Source organism: Morus notabilis, unplaced genomic scaffold (assembly GCF_000414095.1).
Source record: "Morus notabilis unplaced genomic scaffold, ASM41409v2 Scaffold159, whole genome shotgun sequence".
In the NCBI taxonomy this organism is placed as follows: Eukaryota; Viridiplantae; Streptophyta; class Magnoliopsida; order Rosales; family Moraceae; genus Morus; species Morus notabilis.
The window spans coordinates 336097-357189 of NW_010366170.1; the positions used below are offsets into that span (position 1 = coordinate 336097).

The 21093-nt window shown below is 33.0% G+C and overlaps 2 protein-coding genes and 1 pseudogene across 2 annotated transcripts; 1 reads left to right on the top strand and 2 right to left on the bottom strand.

Annotated features, from left to right (window-relative positions):
• Positions 1 to 4310, top strand: part of LOC21395597 — a 13897-nt pseudogene extending 9587 nt beyond the window's left edge.
• Positions 4311 to 11293: 6983 nt separating this feature from the next.
• Positions 11294 to 15457, bottom strand: LOC21395599 (primary amine oxidase 1). Its single transcript, XM_010109720.2, has 4 exons — positions 14108 to 15457; positions 13672 to 13785; positions 12374 to 12918; positions 11294 to 11524 (listed from the first exon to the last, which is right to left on the bottom strand). The coding sequence occupies exons 1-4, from the start codon at positions 15242 to 15244 to the stop codon at positions 11362 to 11364; spliced, it is 1959 nt and encodes a 652-aa protein (XP_010108022.1). The 5' UTR covers positions 15245 to 15457; the 3' UTR covers positions 11294 to 11361.
• A 1452-nt stretch (positions 15458 to 16909) lies between these two features.
• Positions 16910 to 19095, bottom strand: LOC21395600 (primary amine oxidase). Its single transcript, XM_010109721.2, has 4 exons — positions 18838 to 19095; positions 18239 to 18352; positions 17474 to 18012; positions 16910 to 17120 (listed from the first exon to the last, which is right to left on the bottom strand). Exons 1-4 carry the CDS (start codon positions 19078 to 19080, stop codon positions 16910 to 16912), a joined length of 1107 nt encoding a protein of 368 aa, XP_010108023.2. The 5' UTR covers positions 19081 to 19095.
• Between the last annotated feature and the right edge of the window lie 1998 nt (positions 19096 to 21093).

Sequence of the window (21093 nt, forward strand, 5' to 3'; positions counted from 1 at the left end):
TGCTACAACAGACCAACTCCCAAAATCTCACCAAAACAAAGGGTTGTGAACTGCTCTGATACCAATTGTTAGGTCCGTTTTTATCCTGGTGTCACAAGTGGTGTTGCAACACTTTACTGTAACACTTTTTGTGACAGAAAATCTAAAATTAAACCAACAAAACAGTAAAATAGGAAACTAATACAGAAACGTAAAGGACACCAAAAAAATGATATCGCAGTTCGGTGCGCACACCTACTCTGCGGGGCCACGCCCAGACAATGAACAATCCACTAAGTTCAAAGGATTACAAATACCAATCAGACTTATACACCCAAAGACTCCCTCTTTGACGTTGTCGCCGTCGTGTCGAATCTCCTTAATGGCCTTGTCCAGCGAGCACCACTCGTCTTCAAACTGCACGGCGAAATCCCTTCGGCTGGCAGTGTACTTTCTCCCGAAAGCTTCTAATCCTTCTCCCGAAGGACGATCTTTAATCAACACATAAAGACTCACTCTCACATAACTTTTTCTGAATATTTCTTCTATAAAAACCATGCCCCAAATGTATCCTTTGATTACCCAATATTTTTTTTCAAGGGGCCCAAAAACTCACGTATGCCACTTATGTATATATAGCAAAGTTGCTCATGTGCCTATCCAGATTTTTCTGTTTTCAGCCCTGTGTCCCCACACCACGTTCTCCTCAAGCTTGAAGATTTGCCAGCCATTAATTCCCTCAAAAGTCCACTCTTCATTTTCAGCAATCAAATCCTTTGATTTGTAGTCCATAAACATGACAACAAGACTTTCCTTAAGAGGTCTACCAAATTAAAATGTCAACCAATCTTACAACTAATTTGCCAAAAATAAGCCAATATAAAATGCACTAACAATTTCCTTTAATTTGGGTGGAATTTTAATTGATCATTCAAAATTTTTAGATTTGTGTTGCTAAAATATTTACTACCAACTATGTTGTTAGTTAAAAATTACTATGACGAGAAGTGGGAAGACGTTTGGTTTTTTTTTTTTTTTTTTTGTAAGTTGCTACCGTAAATAAAATTTAAGTATTGGATAATTATGTATTAAAATGTGGTGGCAGTGCATAATGATTAGAATATACGCAATTTATTTTTATTTAGTAAAATATTTTAGTTTGCATATTTATAGTTTTAATTTTTAATTCTAAAGTCAACATCCATAATTGTTTAAAAAAAAAAAAAAAAACTAACAATTTTAGTTTTAATGTCTTTAGTGTACTTTTTGGGTAAACAATTTTTTTTATTAAGGGAATCAATTTTTAGATCTGAGAATATCTAATATTTAATGAAAAATTTTGACTAAGACTCGGTATATTGCATTTATTATAAATAATTTTAATATGAGCTTTGTATTTTTTAAGTAAACATATATGAAGTTATCGTTTGTTAATTATGTATTACACACATAAATAAATTAATGAATAACAATTCAGCATTAAGAATGGAAGAAATTAATTTTGGACAAATATTAGTACCTCCTACTTTTGCATTCATTGATTAACATGGGGGATCGTGTATCCTTCCAAATACGTAATTGTTTACAAAAAAAAAAAAAAAAAAAAAAAAAAAAAAAAAAGAAACACAAAAATTTTTAGTTTTAATATCTCTAGTGTACTATTTGGAATAAACAATTTTTTATTAAGGGGATCGATTTTTAGATCTAAGAATATCTAATATTTAATGAGAAACATATAAAATGTTATCGCTTGTTAATTTTCTATTACACACATAAATAAATTAATAAAAACAATTCAGCATTAAGAATGGAGGAAATTAATTTTGGACAAATATTAATATATCCGTTTTTTTATTATTGATTAACATGTGGGATCGCGTATCCTTCCAAATCCAAGTCTCATCTATCCTACGCCACATGGTTTGATGTAATTGTCATTGACATACACCTACTTTTAAGACGAGCACTACTTTCATTGTCTAGTACCCAATGATAGTAATTTTTCCCGCTAATCCATTGTCTAATACTTCTAAACGAGTTTAGAAATCAAAACGGAGTGGGGATGAGTTTAGAACTCCCCACCCAATTCGCCATTTAGTTGCTCCGAAACTAATTATATGATGTATAATATGCTATATATTATATATAAATTTAAGTATAATGTTTTGCATATATATTATGACAATTCAAAACTACGGTGTTTCTTGTTTTTCAATTAAATTTTTACATAATTACATTAATTATTTATTTATTAATTTTATGATGAAAATAACTAATCGAGTAAATGGATAACCGCTTATACCTCAAATTCTTGATGGGAAAACCCGTTCTGTATTTTGTTAATTTATTAGACACTGTGACAGGGTTAGTGAGTGTTTTTTGTTCGTGGGCGGATTAGTATGCCCCATGGTTATAGCACATTCATTTTCACTTTTGGTCCATAAAGCTCAAATTTCTAATGGTAATATTGATTTTTTTAATTGTGAGCAGTTGGACAAATTGGGTCTTCCATGTGGGATTTGATGTTCGAGTAGGGCCAGTTATCTCTCTAGTCAATCTACGACTCAGAAAAGCGCAAGCATCGACGAGTGTTATATAGGGGCTATGTATCCGAGCTCTTTGTGCCATACATGGACCCAAACCAAGAAATCTACTACAAAACCTTCTTCGATTGTGGCGAATTCGGGTTCGGTCGATCTGCGGCATTGCTCGAGCCCTCGAATGACTGCCCAGCGAATGCCGTATTCTTGGATGCCTATTATGCCGGCCAAGATGGGAGCCCTGTGAAGATATCAAATGCTCTTTGCATATTTGAACAACATGCTGTGGCAACACACCACACCGAAACGGCCCTTAACGACGAGGTCTACACTAGATGCATATAGTAAAATTTTACTAGTCATTACAAATAGCAAAAATTAATATCATTAAAACAACAACGGCATAATTTTGTAGTCCATAATTGCTATTTATAAAATATTTCAAACAAATACTATTATTTATAAACCTCAGTCTCATAGTTTTGTGATGTAGTGTAATTTTTACATATCTATAATCCTAATAATCACTTAATTTAAAAAATGCTGTATTATTATAGATGTTTGCTTTGCTATTTTAACAAAGGCTATTGTATTAAAGCAGATAAGGGAGGTAAGGGCAGATGTGAGCTTAGTTGTGAGAATGATTGCCACTGTGGGAAACTATGACTACATTCTTTATTGGCAATTCAAGCCTAGTGGATCCATCAACGTTGGAGTGTGTTGTTTGATTTTTATACCATGTCTTCTTGTTATTAAAGTTAAGGGTTTGACATAGGACAAGTTGTCCATTTTGTCCGAACCTAATTGATATGTGATAAGCTTTTTTAATATGAAATTATAGTCAATACTAGTCCATTTTGTCCGAACCTAATTGATATGTGATAAGCTTTTTTAATATGAAATTATAGTCAATACTAAATAGTCTTTTTTTTTTAGTCAAATAGCTTATTTATCATAGGTTGTACTAGATTATTACCCTTTTAATTTTAAAACAAGATTTACATGATAGTAAATAATGAGTTTATTAATTAGCTAGAAATTGGTAATAAATTATGTAAATAAAAAAATTAGTAAAAATAAAGAAAATATTGATAATTATAGTGTATTTAGTTAGAGATTTCATGTCAATAAATCTGGTAAATTTTGGATTCTTCAAATTTGGTAATGGGGCGAATCTGGACATAATTACTTAGGTAATAAATGTGACAATATAGTATAATATTTAGAATTTTATAATCACGTACAGATACTTGTTTTCCTAATTTATAGGTGGCGCTGAACGAAATTCTTTCATCAAAGGCAGTTATTTACACCCACGTAGATCAACTAAAGGAATTAGTTTATGGCTCATTGGTTGCAGAAAACACCGTTGCAACACACCATGACCACTTCTTGAACTACTACCTTGACCTTGATGTGGATGGCGAAGCCAACTCCTTTGTGAAGACCAATTTGGTGACCAAAAGAGTGACGAACAACATCTCGCCAAGGAAGAGTTAATTGACTGTTGAAAGGGAGATTGCTAAAACGGAATTAGAGGCAAGAACTAAGGTGGGCTTTAGGCCATCTGAGTTTGCTGTCATAAACCCTAACAAGAAAACCAAAGTCGGAAATGACATCGGTTATCGTCTGATGCCCAGTTCGGCTGCGAGTCCTCTTCTAATGAACGACGATTACCCGCAAATCCGAGCTGCTTTCACAAACTATAATGTGTGGATTACGCCTTATAACAAGTCCGAGAAATGTATGTTGGGAAAAACACACCTCTATACTCATGCAGCAGAAAAATAAACTGAAACAAAATAATCAAAAAATAGAGAAGACAAATATTTATGTGGTTCGAAAAAATTTCGTACGTTCATGGAAGATGGAGAAAAATTCACTAACAGTTTCAGAATCATACACTCATACAACTTTCTCACATTCTCTCTCTACTCAAAACCCCTTACACCCTTACTTATCTCTCTCCTCACTTTTCTCTCTATCAAAAAATTGACACCCTTTCTCTACCCTATTCTATGAGCACAGTTTTCTCAAAGCATATAAAGTCTTATACAAAGCACTTATTTATAGACTTCTAATAAACCATAAAATAACTTTTGTCTAAAAATTGAAAACAGTAACTTACCAAAAAACACAAAATAACAACTTTCTGAAAACTAATTTGAGTTACTCACCTAACAATCTCAACCTTAACTCAAATTCTCTCAACTCACTCCATTGGGTATCCAATCTCGCCAGTCATCATAGCACCAACGATGCAAACTTCAACAAGAATAAACATGTGTCAAATTCAAACTCTCATCAAACTTGCCATGAGGAACTGTCTTCTTCTTCTTCAAAGTATCTTCACTGCCACAAGTCTTCACCATCTTACCTTTATTGTCCTCAACTGTTATCAACATCTTGTTGCACTCTTTCACTCTTGAAACTTCTTTCATAACAGAAGAAGACTCTTCTTGGCATGGTTCCTCTTTCATACCTCCACCTACAATTGTTGTCCTAATAAGCTTATATAAGTTTTTCATTTTTTCACCCTTCATAGCTACTAAATTCTCTTGACTTGCATAAAACCACCATTCGTATAGTACTCACAGCCCAAAGTGTCTAAAACTCTCAAAGAAATCAAACTTCTCCTTAGTTGAGGAACATGACTAACGTTTGTTAACTTACTCACAACATCTTCACCTTAATAGTACATATTCCAACAACTTTAGCACTAGAATCTTTAGTCATCAATAAAGTACCGGTATCACAGGACTTATAAGAATCAAACCACTCCTTATATGGACAAATATGAAACGAGCATCCAAAATTTAAGATTTAAGAATCAAAAATATTTTCATCAGCAATAACAGAATAAACATCATCTTCGCTATCATTAATATCCCCAACAAAATTTACGGAATTTGAAGTCTCTTGGGTTTCTTGTTTTCTATTTTCTTCTAGATGCTGCGTCATTTCTATACAATTTCTCCTAATATACCCTTTCTTATCATAATAATAGCACTCAATATCCTTTCTTAGTTGGGATTAGGAACGATCATCTCTTTTATCATAGCATCTCCCTTGTGACTTGCTTCTACCCCTATTCGAATCTGACTGTGTCACTAAAATTTGTTCAGTATAAGACATATTACTTGGCTTTTTTTAATTTTGTAGTCTCTAACAAAGTAGTCGACACTTCATCCGCAGTCAACGTCATCTTTCCAACTAACAGTGTAGTCACCAAAGTCTCATGTGATTTGGGTAAGGAGGCCAACAAAATTACCGATTTATCTTCCTCATCAGTTTTGACCTCTACACTTAACAATTAAGTTATGCACTTATTAAAATTATTTATATGATTCCTAATATCAGTTTCTTCATCCATTTTCAACTCATACAATTGCTTCTTCAAATATAATCTATTTGTTAAGGATTTCGACATATAAACCTTTTCTAATTTTTTCAATAACTCAGAAACAGATGTTTCATTCATAACACTATATTTCAATTTAGGAGCCAAACTTAAACAAATTGTGCTTACCGTTCTTGTTTTCAATTCTTTCATATCTTCATCTTTCATATTTTATGGTTTCTTTTTTTTGTAGCGCTTTCAATAATCCCTGCTATTAGAACATCTTTTACTGTACTCTGTCATATGCTGAAATTACTCTTCCCATCAAAACACTCAATCTGCTTAAACTTTTTCCCATACATCATCTTCATTTTTTTTAATCTTCAGCACAGCTTTGATACTAGTTGTTGGAAAAAAAAAAAAACACACCCCTATACTCACGCATCAGAAAAATAAACTTAAACATAATAACAGAAAAATAGTGAAGACAAAGATTTAAGTGGTTCAGAAAAATTTCTTACGTCTACGGAAGAGGGAGAAAAATTTACTAAGACTTTTAAAATTACACACTCATACAACTTTCTCACTTTCTCTCTTCCTAAAATCCCTTACATCTTTGCTTATCTCTCTCCTCACTTTTCTATGTTCCTTTAAAAGAAGAGACACTCTTTCTCTACACTATTCTATGAGCACACTTTTCTTTGAGCACGTAAAGTCTTACACAAAGTACTTATTTATGAAATCCTAATAAGCCATAAAATAACATTTGTCCAAAAATTAAAAACAGTAACTTACTCAAAAACACAAAATAATAACTTTCTAAAAACTAATTTGAGTCACTTACATAACATTATATATATATATATATATATTAAAATCATTTTAAGTATTATAGGTATTTATATAGTTTTATTCCATGTATTTTTTTTTGCAATTTTACCTTGCATTTTAAAGTTTCACCTTTTTATAACATCAAATTAAATTTAATAGACAAATTCATATAGTTTCATAGTCAATCTTGAATTTTGACCTAAAAAGGCCAAAGTACACCTCCAAAGAAGAGATAAAAAAACGAAGAAAATCTAAAATTGCGCAATCAAAAGAAAAATTGTATTGTTATATACATTTCTCTTGTTTCATCTTAGTTTTAAAATTTTTAGTTTTCTTGTTCCTTTTCAATGGTATAAATTTATGTATTAATTATAATCTGATGTCGACATATGGTATAAAAATTCAAGACTTCAAAAAGTGGGAGATACTTTATTTTATTAAAAGTAAAAATGCATGGTATAAAATGATAAAAATCTCTATTATTATGGTAGGTAGAACTGATCACCTTTTTTTATGTGTATTTTGCCTGACCATTTTAGTTTTATGTTGAATATTCAGAAATAGGAAGATTGAGAACAAGGACATAGTGTTGTGGTACACCATTGGCTTTCACCATGTGCCTTGCCAGGAAGAATTTCCGGGGATGCCAACTCTGAGCGGCGGCTTTGTACTCCGACCGGTGAAATTCTTTGAGAGGAATCCAGTGATCAAATTAATACCTGCCAAGAATGTGAACTTTCCTACTAATTGCACCGCCGCCTATCACTAATTGCGTTTCACCTATTGTCTCTGATCTGCAAGAAATTTATTAGCTTAAACCCGACAAAATAGTAATTAATACATATATTTAGCAATTAGCAGTGTACTACGCTGATAAATAGTTACAAAATGTCATGTAAGATCAAGATCACTTGTTGCAGCGGTTCGCTGAATGAATTTTGTTTTTTGGTTTTTTGTTTTTGTTTTTATTTATTTATTTATTTATTTTTGGTCCTTCGGACTACGCTTGTGGAACTAGGTCTTGATCACCAAATCTTCTTATGCTTTCTTTTCTAATTTTCATCAGCAATAACAGAATAAACATCATCTTCGCTATCATTCATATCCCCAACAAAATTTACGGAATTTGAAGTCTCTTGGGTTTCTTGTTTTCTATTTTCTTCTAGATGCTTCGTCATTTCTTTACAATTTCTCCTAATATACCCTTTCTTATCATAATAATAGCACTCAATATCCTTTCTTAGTTGAGATTAGGAACGATCATCTCTTTTATCATAGCATCTCCCTTGTGACTTGCTTCTACCCCTATTCGAATCTGACTGTGCCACTAAAATTTGTTCAGTATGAGACATATTACTTGGCTTTTTTTAATTTTGTAGTCTCTAACAAAGTAGTCGACACTTCATCCGCAGTCAACGTCATCTTTCCAACTAATAGTGTAGTCACCAAAGTCTCATATGATTTGGGTAAGGATGCCAACAAAATTAACGATTTATCTTTCTCATCAGTTTTGACCTCTACACTTAACAATTAAGTTATGCACTTATTAAAATTATTTATATGATTCCTAATATCAGTTCTTCATCCATTTTCAACTCATACAATTGCTTCTTCAAATATAATCTATTTGTTAAGGATTTCGACATATAAACCTTTTCTAATTTTTTCAATAACTCAGAAACAGATGTTTCATTCATAATACTATATTTCAATTTAGGAACCAAACTTAAACAAATTGTGCTTACCGTTCTTGTTTTCAATTCTTTCATATCTTCATCTTTCATATTTTATGGTTTCTTTTTTTGCAGCGCTTTCAATAATCCCTGCTGAATTAGAACATCTTTTACTGTACTCTGTCATATGCTGAAATTACTCTTCCCATCAAAACGCTCAATCTGCTTAAACTTTTTCCCATACATCATCTTCATTTTTTTTAATCTTCACCACAGCTTTGATACTAGTTGTTGGAAAAAAAACACACCCCTATACTCACGCATCAGAAAAATAAACTTAAACATAATAACAGAAAAATAGTGAAGACAAAGATTTAAGTTGTTCGAAAAAATTTCTTACGTCTACGGAAGATGAAGAAAAATTTACTAAGACTTTTAAAATTACACACTCATACAACCTTCTCACTTTCTCTCTTCCCAAAATCCCTTACATCTTTGCTTATCTCTCTCCTCACTTTTCTATGTTCCTTTAAAAGAAGAGACGCTCTTTCTCTACACTATTCTATGAGCACACTTTTCTTTGAGCATGTAAAACCTTACACAAAGTACTTATTTATGAAATTCTAATAAGCCATAAAATAACATTTGTCCAAAAATTAAAAACAGTAACTTACCCAAAAACACAAAATAATAACTTTCTAAAAACTAATTTGAGTCACTTACATAACATAATATATATATATATATTAAAATCATTTTAAGTATTATAGGTATTTATATAGTTTTATTCCATGTATTTTTTTTTTTCAATTTTACCTTGCATTTTAAAGTTTTACCTTTTTATAACATCAAATTACATTTAATAGACAAATTCATATAGTTTCACAGTCAATCTTGAATTTTGACCTAAAAAGGCCAAAGTACACCTCCAAAGAAGAGATAAAAAAAACGAAGAAAATCTAAAGTTACGCAATCAAAAGAAAAATTTTATTGTTATATACATTTTTCTTGTTTCATCTTAGTTTTAAAATTTTTAGTTTTCTTGTTCCTTTTCAATGGTATAAATTTATGTATTAATTGTAATCTGATGTCGACATATGGTATAAAAATTCAAGACTTCAAAAAGTGGGAGATACTTTTTTTTTTTATTAAAAGCAAAAATGCATGGTATAAAATGATAAAAATCTCTATTATTATGGTAGGGAGAACTGATCACCTTTTTTTATGTGTATTTTGCCTGACCATTTTAGTTTTATGTTGAATATTCAGAAATAGGAAGATTGAGAACAAGGACATAGTGTTGTGGTACACCATTGGCTTTCACCATGTGCCTTGCCAGGAAGAATTTCCGGGGATGCCAACTCTGAGCGGCGGCTTTGAACTCCGACCGATGAAATTCTTTGAGAGGAATCCAGTGCTCAAAGTAATACCTGCCAAGAATGTGAACTTTCCTACGAATTGCACCGCCGCCCATCACTAATTGCGTTTCACCTATTGTCTCTGATATGCAAGAAATTTATGAGCTTAAACCCGACATAATAGTAATTAAGACATATATTTAGCAATTAGCAGTGTACTATGCTGATAATTAGTTACAAAATGTCATGTAAGATCAAGATAACTTGTTGCAGCGGTTGGCTGAAAGAATTTTGTTTTTTGGTTTTTTGTTTTTTGTTTTTATTTATTTATTTATTTATTTTTGGTCCTTCGGACTACGCTTGTGGAACTAGGTCTTGATCACCAAATCTTCTTAGGCTTTCTTTTCTAATTTTCTATTGAATAACCTTTGTTTGGTTAATTTGAAAGTTTAGTGTTTCTTTTCTCTTGCAATTACGACTCAGATTTTCTTCCTTTTCTTTTGGCGTTAGAAAGATGGGCAAGATTTTATTGGAGCTATTGCCCTATTGATTTCTCATAGTTTTGAAGAAACAGCAATCACAACTACTGTGACATATACAAAAATATTAATGACCAAACGAGATGGAAGAATTAAATAGCGAAAATTGCAAGAGAGACACGAGAATTTAACGTGTAAATGCCTGGTTATATTCATTAGTGTGTTAATTTGATTGTCCCGTGTTAACTATGTGATTATAATATCTACATAATTTTTTATCCTAAACTATACTCTAGGTTTTGAATATTGAAAGTACTCACATTTCAAAATTAAAATGTCAAATAATACCAAAGTCAAATATACTTCTAGAAGAACATTAATAGTGTTAAGAACCATTCCGCACAATTATTTGTTTTACTTCTAGAAGAACATTAATTAGTCAAATATCTCAGAACCAACGTTGTGTAAATTAAATGTAGTTGTAGAACGAAATAGCTGGTTTCATGATCTCTATCTATATATATGACCGTTCAGAGCAAGGAAACAAAAAAAAAATATATATATATATATATATAATATATGTATGTGTAAATTCATTTCAAAAGCTTAAGCTGTTAGGAGGTGGATCAACAATGGCTTTTATACTTTAACACTTCCCCTCACGTGTGGGTTGGACAATGGGCAATCGTGTGTGTAAATTAATTAGAAAGCCCAACACGCGAATATTTAAGCCCGATATATATTAAAGACCCAACACATGATAATTTTAAATGGAGGTAAATAGTACAATTACAGGGGTTTGAACTCAGGACCTCCCACTTTAATACCATGTTAGTTTATCAATCCATCCTAAAAACTTAAGCTGTTAGTAGGTGGACCAACAATATACTGTATATATATATTGTATATATATAACCCGTCAATATTGCATAATAGAGACGTGTCAAATTGATAATTTGTCATATTTCCTACTTACTTGGTCATATTTCCTACTTACTTGGTCATATTTTTGACAATCACAAATGGATAATATTGTGGAGAGATTTAAAAGCATTCTTGACTAAATATATTACTAATTTACAAAGGGGAGAAAACGACATTTAGTTGAAAGAATTTAAATATTGACTTTTACATTATATAATACATTAACAAAGTTTTAAATCAGTTTTGACTGAGCAAAGGATTGCTCTCGAAGAAATTCGCTGGCCGGAGCTCAAATCCCCCATGAATGGTGGGCATTGCTGGGAAATCTTCTTGGTAAGGAATGTGGTGGAATCCCACTGTGTACCATAAAACGATATCTTTGTTTTCAATTGCCCTATTCCTGCACATGCAAATGCAATAGTTACGTCGTTTTTCTTGTTTTCTTTTTCCATAATTATTACACCTTTGCTTGTAACATCACAATAAGTATATTAGTCCGGTCTAACGCAACAACTCATCAAAAATAATAATAATAATAATGATTGTGGCAGTAAATATAAAATAGTAGACCGATGTATATATTACATATCAGAGTATACAAATATAAGCAAAAATGTAGACGGATCTAATACTTTATAATATAATTGAGTAATGTTAAAGTATAAAATTATTGTTGGCCCACCTCCTAACAGCTTAAACTTTTGAGATGGATTGGTAAACTAACATAGTATCAAAGCGGGAGATCCTGAGTTTAAACCTCCGTAATTGCACTATTTATCCTCATTTAAATTGTAATAATGTGTTGAGTTTTTAATATATTTCAAATTTAAATATTCACGTGTTGGGCTTTCTAATTCATTTACCCAGACGATTGTCTATTGTCCAACCCACACGTGAGGGAGAGTGTTAAAATATAAAATTATTGTTAGCCAACATCCTAACAGCTTAAGCTTTTGGGATGGATTGGTAAACTAACAAGTAATGATACAGATTATGGGAAAAAAGAAACGAAATCATCTTTTGTGAACTTTATTTAACTAAAATTAAAATTTTCTTTTAGATTTTTTCCCCTAACAAATTATATTTTAAATCCAGGAATCAATTGGGGGAATTTTTTTTTTTTCATATGTATAGGATGCGTGTAATTCTTCACCTAGCTACATTATACCGTGTATAGTTCAAATCACCTCATTTTAAAATTTTAAAAAAAAATAATAATAATAATAAGAAAAAAAGAAATCACATTTACCTTTGACTCCAAACAGCTAAGCCATCATCCCCTCGGCTCCTATCACTGTAGAAGCCGCCAGCCCACCTCTCCGACTTGTTATAGGCGGTCACCCACACTTGATGCTTTGTATAAGCAGCTCTAATCTGCGGGTAATCATCATCAGCCAAAAGGGAATTAACCGGCTGCCCAGTAATCAATCGGTAACCCACTTGATTACCGAGCCTCGTCCTCTTGTTCGGATTCACAACTAACAGCTCGGCTGGCTCCAAGCCAAGCCGAATCCTGGCGTCGGCTTCAGTTTTGGCGGTTTCTTTAACAACCCTCCAGTAACTCCTCCTTGGAGACAAGGGGTTAGCAGTCGTCGCTCTTGTCGTTTGTAGTTTAGATTTGAGAAAGGAGTTGTCGCTTCCGTCAACATCGAGATCTAGATAGTATGTGAGATAGTGGTCGTGGTTAACGGCGACGGTGTTCTCTGACACTAATGTTCCGTACACATTTCCAATTATGTTGTCGTTTTTTGTGTACGGTGTGGCCTTCATTTCTAGAATACCTGTCAAGTCAACCTGCCATACAAAATTCCATAACCTTATATTCACAAAGCTTTATACTCAAATGGCAAATTGTCCAAAAATAAAAACAAATTGTCCTTAGAGAAATCCAAGCAAAAGAATCCAAGATGTTTCTAAACGAGTGAACAGTTATTCAGCAAAAAAAACAAAAACAAGTAAACAGTTTCTTGTTTGGTAGAATTTTCTAAACTGTTTGTAATGCTAGTCAAATAGTATGTATACGGTATACCATTTTCACGTACACATGTTTGCGCTTTTTTTTTTTTTTTTTTTTAGAAGAGTTCTATAATCAGTTGGAAACAAATATTTCACGTCAAAAACATAATCTTAAACTTCTGATCACATGAAAATTATATGAGTTAACAAGAGTAACTTGATAAAAATCTCACAGTTTAAACTTGTATTATAATAATAAAATATTTGTTTGAACTCAAAGGCATATTTTGAATTGAGATATAACTTTATATGAAAATTTTTTATTATAATAAAAAAGTTAAATGTGATTGTTTCTGATAATTTTTTACTGTAATAAAGTTTAAATTCTAAACTCAAATCAGTAAACTATGAACTCTCATAAAAGATAGGTCCCACCTTAGGAGATCTATCCACGCGAATCCTACATTTTCTAGAGTGGGATTCAATCTTAGAATGCAATTTTTTGTACGTTAATTTGAGTCAAATTCTATTTTGGAATCTCACATTTAGATTATTCAATAAAAGAAAAGAGGATTAAAGAATCTTTCTCACCCCAACTTTGATAGTGCCACTTTGCTTGAATTCCCAATCAAGAACATAATCGTAGTTCCCCACCGTAGCCACCATTCTGACCACCAAACTTGACTCCGGCTGCCCACCTCTCACCTGTTAATCAAACAATCCGAATTCCACCCATTTTTCAAAAGAAGAAAAAAAAACAAAACAAGACAGAAGATGAGAAAGAAAAAAATAAAGAAAGCAATCTCCGAAATCCTATTTAAAAAAAGGGCGATAATCCTTATAAAAATAGACTACTGATAATTTTTTATTTTTTAATTATTAGATCTATATCAAAATTTATTTATTTTGTATATTTTTTTATTTTAAATTTAGTCAAAAACTGAAAATTTCGGACTGCAACAGAAACTCTAAAAAAACATAAAAATAAAAATAAAAAATAAGCTAAAAACAAAAACTTTTGACTCACCACTTTCCCTGGTATGTTAATCTCAGTATGTCTCATTGCAATATCACCCGAATACCTTTCAAAGATACAAATAGCTCTTTCTACTTTTTGTGGCTGCCCACCTGAACCAGCCATAAACCCATCCAAAAACTCCGCATTTTCCGGGCAATCAACCAGCGGCTGAAGCGAATCTGCTGATCTTCCGAACCCAAATTCCCCAATGTCCATGAAAGTCCTGAAATACCATTCCTTTGTCGTGTCCATGTACGGCACAAACGTCTCCGAAACGTGCCCTCTGTACATCACTCGCCTGAATTTCCCCTTCCTGGCGTCGAACACCGACGCCGTGGATATAATTACGCCGGCTCGAGCGTTGAACGCGACGTGAAATTCCCAGTTCCTCCATTTAACCGTGTGGCCATTGATTGCCCACCCAGTGTTCGATGAATTTCCTGAGAGAGAACTTGACTTCCCTTTTGCGGTTTGGAAATCTGTGCCCTCTGCTTTAGGCAGAGGGGCGATGAATCTGTCTTTGTATGTTATGATCTTCATGTCGTCGACGTCGACCTCCATGGTTATTCCCTCGATGGGCCTTGAAAAGACATTGAAGGTTCCTCCGCGGTATAAGCATGTGACTTTTAGAGCTCTTCTTGTGACGTGTTCTCCAAACCATCCGACGGTAAATGGCACGCAAGAAACTTCGGAAATGTTTAAACCACGGAGCGTAATGGACTCTTTGAATTTCGTATAACTCAGTGGCAGTTTGCTAGCTCGGGAGAGCTCGGCATAGGTGAATGGAGGAAAACCGTGACCGGTGTAGATATGGTCCGATTTTATAGAGCTTGAGGCTAAGTCCACAACGAGCTCATGTGTCTGGCCTCCAGCTCTAACCACCACCTTGGCTTGGCGATGAGGAAAGGGGTTTTGTTTATGGTTTGAGGATAGCCATTTGAGGACATCTTCCTTTTCGGGTTCTTCAACGTCGACATAGTGAAAAGTTAGATTAGGAAGAGAACCGAGGCGAGACTTTTGAATTATGTCTCGTGTTCGGTTAAACTCAGTAGGGGTAAGAGGGTCTAGAGGGTGGTTTGTGCTAGAAGTGATGAAGCAACATTGCAAGACCAAAACTAGAGCTACAAATAGACTTTTCATGGACATGTTGCTCTTATGGTCACCTTGAAAAGAATATGTTGTAGGAAGCTATGGTATACAAAGAGACAACTAACTGTTTCTTTCACATATATTATATATGGTGTGGAAGAGTTCAACTTAAATAAGTTGTTGAATCTCCTCTGTCAAGATAGACCCACATTTCGTAAATGGATAGTATAAAGGGCTGCCTGCCTTGGCTTTTACGGTGCAGTGCACATTTCCCAGGCTTTATTTGCAAAACTTGGAATTTTATAGTCCTTTTCTTGCATTGAGAGCAAAGTGTAGCTAATTTTCTTTGCTTTGACATTGGAGTGGAGGGTATTATTAACTTCCTCTTCTTTACAACTATTCCTTGATTGTAAATTACCCGCGTGATGAAGTCAGCAACCAAAATGATTGGAAATAATCAGCACCCATAACAATCCCTTAAAAAAATTCACCGGTGGAATATTCTATTTTTATTGTTGGATTAAGTTTTCGACAGTCAGATTTACGCAGGTACATTAAAAATTTACAACGCGCCGCAAAGAATTACTATCTCTGCAGATTTGACTATTAAAAAAGTAATCTAACTAAAAAAAATAAGGTATTCCACCGATAAATTTTTTTTAAGAGGTCTGATCGTAAATAAAGCCTTATAATAATTAGCCTAAAACTAAAATAAAAAGGAAAAAAGTCAAAGAGAAAAATTGTATTCAAACATGTCAGCTAGGCCCTCAAGCTTTATTGCTACAGAAGAGAAAAATAAAGGTTTCAAGAGATTCTTGAGTAATAAGCTGGGAAAAAAGAAAGGTTGTTTTTTTAATGCTTTCCAAGAGAATTCAATTACCCATGTGGAGGAAAAAGTAAAACATCATGGGAGCGTTTGGTATGCAGTAATTTTAAGGATGAGAATGAAAATCTGTAATATTACCATGTTTGGTACAAGAATTATAATATTTAGATTCCCAGGAAAGTGATTACCATAGGATTCACTTTTCTTTATTTTAAGATAATTTGAATACCACTCAACATGGTGTTATTTAAATTCCCAAGAATCTCAAAATCATGGAAATCTTATTATAATAATAATAATTATTGTTATTATATTTAATATTAATATTATTATTATTATTATTATTATTATTATTATTATTATTATTATTATTATTATTATTATTATTATTATTATTATTATTATTATTATTATTATTATTATTATTATTATTATTATTATTATTATTATTATTATTATTATTATTATTATTATTATTATTATTATTATTATTTTATTATTATTTTATTATTTTTATTAATAATAATAATATTTTTTTATTAATATTATTATTATGGATCTTCTTTCATGCGAACAACTAAACACAGTAATGTAATATTCTTGGAAATTTGAAAAAGATTCATGTATAGAACCAAACACAGTAATGTATTATTCTTATGAATCATATTACTCTCCATCACTTTCTTGAGAATATGATTCCTACTGATTCCTGCATACCAAACACTCCCATACTGGCTTGAAGTTGAGAGTAAAATTCTAAAAGTTGCTCTAGACTAATGTTCAAAATTTAGAATTCCTAATTAGGACAACTTTTGTTTTTTTTTTTTTTGTTTTTTTCATTTTAATCATTCAGTCATGGATAACAATTACATGTTCTTCAAGCACAACCTGCTGATTCATATCACAGTTAATGCAGAGCAATTTGACCACTTGACCACTTTTGGTGGCTTAACTTTGAGCACTGGATTGCTCTCAAAGAAATTTGCTGGCCGAAGCTCAAATCCACTGCTCAGTGTTGGCATCAGGGGAAAATCCTCTTGGTAAGGAACATGGTGAAAACCCACCGTGTACCACAGCACAATATCTTTGTTTTCTATGTCCCTGTCCCTGCATAATATTTCACATATAGATCTTAAGAAAAAACAACCTTTTAGGCGCTGCGTCAACTTTTAGCTACCGTTAGTTAACCAATCGATTTCTTCTTTTCATCAGGAAGTTTTAGAGTAAAAACTGCTTAACATAATTAGATCTATGAGTGTCCATGTTAACAATTTGCAGCACAGAATACAGAATTCTTCCCGCTTATAGATCTAATCCGTTGAAAAATTAATTCGACAACTAATACAGCAGTGCCTACTGGTAGTTGAGAATGACAGTTCTTGCTCTTGATGTCCTTTTTTTTCTTTAGCCAAAAATGAATGGAAAATCAATTATAAATGCAGGCAAATACAATGTGATACCTCTTGCTCCATGTAGCTAAGGTGTCATCCCCATGGCTTTGATCAACGTACTTTCCTCCAGCCCATTTTTCAGACTTGTTATATGGAGTGACCCAAACGTTATACTTGGTGAAAGCTCCCCTGATCTGCGGGAAATCATCGTCCGATAAGAGTGGGCCTGCCAAGGATCCGGGGATCAAACGGTAGCCAACATTGTTGCCCATTTTAGTCCTCTTGTTGGGGTTCACAACTAGCAGCTCAGCCGCACCAGAGCCAAGATTAAGCATGGCCTCAGACTCGGTTTTCGCCGTCTCGCTAACGACCTTCCAATAACTCTTCCTAGGCGATCCGCGGTCGGCCACTCCTGTCGTCTCAAATTTCGACTTAACAAAGGAGTTGGCTTCCCCGTCCACGTCAAGATCAAGGTGATATGTAAGAAAATGGTCATGGTATACACCTATTGTGTTTTCTGCCAATAGCGTACCAAAAACTTCCTCTTGTATTTGGTCCTTGTGAGTGTACTTTGTTGCTCTTACGCCTAGCATGCCAGTTAGCCCAACCTACAATTTTTAATGACAAAGGACTCATTTAGTTCGCTGATTCGATTTTTTAATTCAAGTTGAGATGTAATTTTATATGAGAGTTTTTTTACTATATGTAACTGTTTCTGAAAATTTTTTATTGTAGCAAAACTCGAATCGGTGAAATGAATAGAATTTTAGTCTTAAAAAAATGGCTTTAAATCAATGTACTTAACAGAGTTCAGTTCAAAGTATCCATAATTACCGTAGCTAGAATTGACCCACTTTGCTTGAATTCCCAATCAACAATGTAGTCATAGTTAAGCACTGTCGCCACCATTCTAACCACTAGGCTCACCTCTGGCCTGACCTCTCTTATCTGCAAATATTCACCCTCAAAAATAATTTTACTAATATATATACACACACCATGGAGCTATGTACTAGCTAGCTCTGCAAGAGATAATTGGCCTTACAAAAGTGGTTCTTAAATCTTTCTAACTCAAAAAATACTTAAGAGCATCACTAGTATTGAGCATCTCAATTAATTAATTGAGGGCGTTCCTTAACTCTAAGTGGACGTTTGGTTTATAGATTCAGAACTATTCTCAATTTACGTGTCTTTTCCGAACTATGACACGAATCTTTTACTCCAAACGCCACATAAGTGTTGAATATCACTATTATCGCTTAGCATTATTCTTTTATATTAATTGGCCACTGATAGTGTTAAACACTACACAATAATAAAAATTAGATCTCGCGTCCTATAAGTAAGGCACACTTTTCTTTTAGTTTTGATAGTACACCGATGTTAGACACCTCAAACATTTTCCTCGTGATTGATTAGGAAAGATCACCTACCAATTTGTTTGGGATCTGATTCTCCGTGTGACGCCACATGATATCTCCAGCATATTTCTCAAAGATGCAGAAAGTGTTGGGCATTTTGATGGGTCTCCCATTTGGCGAAGCAACAAACACGTCCATGAAAACAGCATTTTGTGGACAGTCTCTGAGTGGCTCCAGTGGCAATGCACTTAGGCCAAAACCATATTCTCCAGCATCTAAGAATGTCCTGTAGTACCATTCCTCATCTAGATCCATATACGGTACAAAGAGCTCTGATATGTAACCTCTATATAATATGCGATGAAATTTCTTCATATTTGTGTCGTAGATTGATGCCAAGGATATAACTGGACCTGCTCGCGTATCAAAACTTAAATGGAAATCCCAGTTTTACTCGATCTCACTTTAATTTTTGACTTTTAAAATATAAATAATGTTTAGATAGTAACATTATTTTTTATTTTTTATTTTCATTTTCTCCTCTCTCAAGCAGAGAGACATTAATGGTTTTTTTTATGTAGATCTCTCGATAAAACTACTAAACGCATTTTTAAAAATGATTTCTATCTGAGATTAAAAACTTTTTCATTTATATTTTCATACAAAAAAATCATTTTAGAACGAGTTTCAAACGCACCCAATAACTCTTAAACTTTTTTCTAAAACTATTTTCTCTTAAAATAGAGGGTTTATATAATTAGTGTGGTTTGAACCTTAAACCATGTTTGTTTGAAAAGTGTGGTTAAAAAGTTAGGTTCAAACCATGAAAACTTAGAAGATATTGGTTTAGAAATCTTTATTTTTGATGGTTTAAATTTCATATTAAGGATTCAAATCACTTTTTACTTCTTGTTAACCAAAATTTTAAATTCAAACTACTTGAATCCTCCAACCAAACAAACCCGCGTAGGAGTTGCAGCAAAAAGAATGTAACCCAAGCATTAAAAGTCCTTTTATACTAGTAGTTCAAGATGAGGGATGGAAGCTTTTTCCACCCATTCCGCTAGAGGATTAGCCCATCCCATTTACAAGGATGTGTCTTTCAGTTATATTCATGTTTGTTCTCTGATAAAGAAAAATACACAAAAAATAAATAATAAATAAAAAACGACATAAGAATAACCATCGGAAAACGACAAAAATGAAAACAATGATAAGAAAACGACACTGCACAGAAAAACGACAACTACATTAAAAGTGACACCTAAATTCAAAGCGACAACCATATTGAAGAAGACGACATCGGAAAACAACAGAACCCGAAAAAGTGACTCAACAGTTGAAAACGGGACGTAACAAAAAAAAATCAACTAGAAACAACAATAATTCAACGAATGGTGGTTAAGATAGCTTGGTCTAGTGGCATCGGAAGGTTTGAGAGAGATTGCGGATTTAATCATATATTTTATATAAAAAAATAACCAACATTGAGTTGACAACGTCAACCTCTAAGTGACAATATACTCTTAATAGTTCTATATAAGCGTGTGTGACTTATTTAAAATAACAGTTTTATAAATTGTTTAAAGAAGAGAGACAGAAGGAAAAAAAAAAGGGACATAAAACAAACAAGGATAAAAACAGAAAAAGAACTAAAGCAAAACATAGGAAAAAAGATCTTAACTTATTTTGTTGTGTTTTAAATTAGTTCTCTTTAGTTTTGTTTAATTTGTTTTTTATTTAATTTAGTGTGATTTTATTATATTTTAGTGTATTTTTGCTTAACTATATTTTTAATTGAATATTTATAGTATTTTTATCTGAGTAGTATTAAAAATTTAGTGTAAAACGGTATTAAAATTGACAAAATCAAACCACAAATCAATTCAAAATAAATATAAATAATAATAACTAATAATAACTAAAAAAATAAAATTAGAAATTACTTCGGCCGTAGAATCGAGATGATGGACGGCCAAGATATGCGCATGAAAAGCACGCTCAGGCAGCAGCTCGTCCGACTCAGGGTGAGGTAGCTTTCCGTGTCAGTGAGTCATGCCACTTTGTCGTGTGAGCCAATCAGCACGCAACACGTGGCCCTGATGTTGGCCACCTTTTGCATGAGACCAGCTGTAGCGTGCTCCATGTGAGCTCTTTTTGTCAGCCAATAGCACGTTGACACGTGTCCATTAATTGAGCAAACTAACAAAACGCCATCACGTGGATCCTACTAAAGTGGCGATTTCAATGAAAATTACCGCACCAAATTCCTTTCACTTGTAGCAAAAAAAAAAAATCCCCAAAAACCTATTCAACTTTAGATATATA